The following is a 1939-nucleotide window of genomic DNA, read 5'->3' on the forward strand; positions in this document are numbered from 1 at the left end:
CGGGCTCTCCACGCCGGCTCGGTGGCCCCGGGAGGGGAGCTGCGCCCGGCAGGGCCCACGCCTTCTGCATCCTGACACCCGGGGGCCTCTGCAGGCGCCACGCGCCCTGCGGCCGAGCCCGCCACGTCACCTCTAAATCTCTGAAAAGCAGAGTTGGCCTTGGCGGTCCAATTGGTCACGTCACCTGCCCTAGGGTCTCCGCCAATGCAGGACAGGTCGCACATCGCCAAGACGCCTGCTCTCCTTCTCTTAGAGAGATGGGCTCTGCGGCCGGGCGGAGCAGGGCCCGGGGACGGCGGGCAACCCGGACGGGTCTCTGCGCCCCTCTCCTCCAGGTTATCGGGCGAAAAATAGTCGTCATACGAGGACTCGTAGGAGGACGCCCCGCCGCCAGGCGTGTGCAAGGCGGGTGCGGCCGTGATGCCCCCCGATGCCCGCAGCCACAGCTCCCGCGCGGGGCGCCTGCTGCTCTTCCTCTTGTCCGGTCTCTCCTGCCCAGGTGGGTCTAAGAGCTCTGGCGCTCTTTTCCTCTTCGCTGAGGAGCTCCTGGGCCGTGACTGTCCCACACGGTGGCCTCTGGCTGCAGGGAACACAGGACACGAGCTGTCCTTCTTCTCATCGGACGTCTCCTCAGACACTACCCGCGACAGCTTCTGGCCAGAAGGGACGGTGGTGACGGCGCCACTCACAGGACCTCGCTGCCCATGTACCTCTCCCTTCGAAGGGTCACTCACAGACTCCGGCGCAGGCAGGGGACAGAGGTGCCCAGGAGAGGGCCACGGGCAGGCGCCACTGGCGCTAGGCACAGGCCAGGAACCACGTGCATCACTTGTGACTGCGGCGGCAAATCCTCCCAGTCCCCTCTCCTGACTCCCACATCCCGAGTCCCCACAAAGGTCATCAAAGGGTAAATGCCGGCCGCCAGCAAGAGACTCATCTGGAAAATATTAATGAAGAATAAATTTTTAAAAACGGTTTCAATTTTAAAAGTAGTTTTCAGTTGACTACTGAATGAGGCAATGCCTTTTAAGCACTGTTATTAGTAAAGAAGAGCTACTCCCGTTTTGTCGATGACATCTGAGTGTGGCACGGGCCCCGTTCGTTACGCAGGCCGTGAGGCAGATCTTCCTTAGCGCTCCTGCTCTGTACTGCGGGGTAAACCACGCGGGCTAGTTCACTTAGATCACGAGAATTAAAAAAAACAATCACAACTGACTCTGTGCCAAGAAAGCAAATGCCTCGGAGAAAATTCACAGGAACCAAAAAGGAGGTTTAACTCGTATAATTTCTCATGTCTTAATTTTATTATAATACCTTTTTTTTTATTCAATACCTAATTTCAGGGTGAAATCATTAATGCCAGTTTTTAACTAAATGGTCTTCTCTTTGTCAAAATTCCAAAGAAGAAATCATAATATTCTCAACACTTAAATACAGCACAAAAATTAATTTTACCTGAACGTAAAGTATCATGTGAAATGTTCAAAGATGCTTCGCAGGAAGAGTTAACTGGGTCATCGTAAGACTTTTCAATCATTTGGGAAGCTGAAAACAAAACATTTCATCAGATGCTACACTGATACGTTTTAGATTAAGCCAATGGAAAGCCCACTCCCTTTACTCTCATATACCATACACGTGTACACGCGCGCCTTATACTTCATATTCCAGACCTACCACCAAACAGTAAGCACAAAAGCTCTTACTGAAACCTATTACAAATGAGATTTGCAAAAAATTAGCTACATAAATCAGGATATAAAAAAGGAGTAAATCACAGGATAATTAAAGTTCGAAAGGATCGTGAAAAGCCATCTTGCATGGAACCAGCAGAAGCTCAACAAAGGTCAACAAACACTGTCTGTTAGTTGATAGTCAAGGCTTTTTCCCCAAAGACAATGCCACCAGAGTCACTCTGTAAGCAGAGCAGTGGCCTCAA

General features: G+C 51.5%; 1 protein-coding gene across 1 annotated transcript; it reads right to left on the bottom strand.

Annotated features, from left to right (window-relative positions):
• Nucleotides 1-5: 5 nt before the first annotated feature.
• LOC105310810 (microcephalin-like) lies at nt 6-1917 on the bottom strand (the record flags this gene model as incomplete). The annotated part of the gene is made up of 2 exons (XM_011386915.2): nt 1456-1917; nt 6-937 (listed from the first exon to the last, which is right to left on the bottom strand). Coding segments are annotated over exons 1-2 (1014 nt in total), but the record flags the coding sequence as incomplete, so codon positions are not given.
• Between the last annotated feature and the right edge of the window lie 22 nt (nt 1918-1939).

The sequence above is a fragment of the Pteropus vampyrus genome, unplaced genomic scaffold (assembly GCF_000151845.1).
Source record: "Pteropus vampyrus isolate Shadow unplaced genomic scaffold, Pvam_2.0 Scaffold12243, whole genome shotgun sequence".
NCBI classification, from domain to species: Eukaryota; Metazoa; Chordata; class Mammalia; order Chiroptera; family Pteropodidae; genus Pteropus; species Pteropus vampyrus.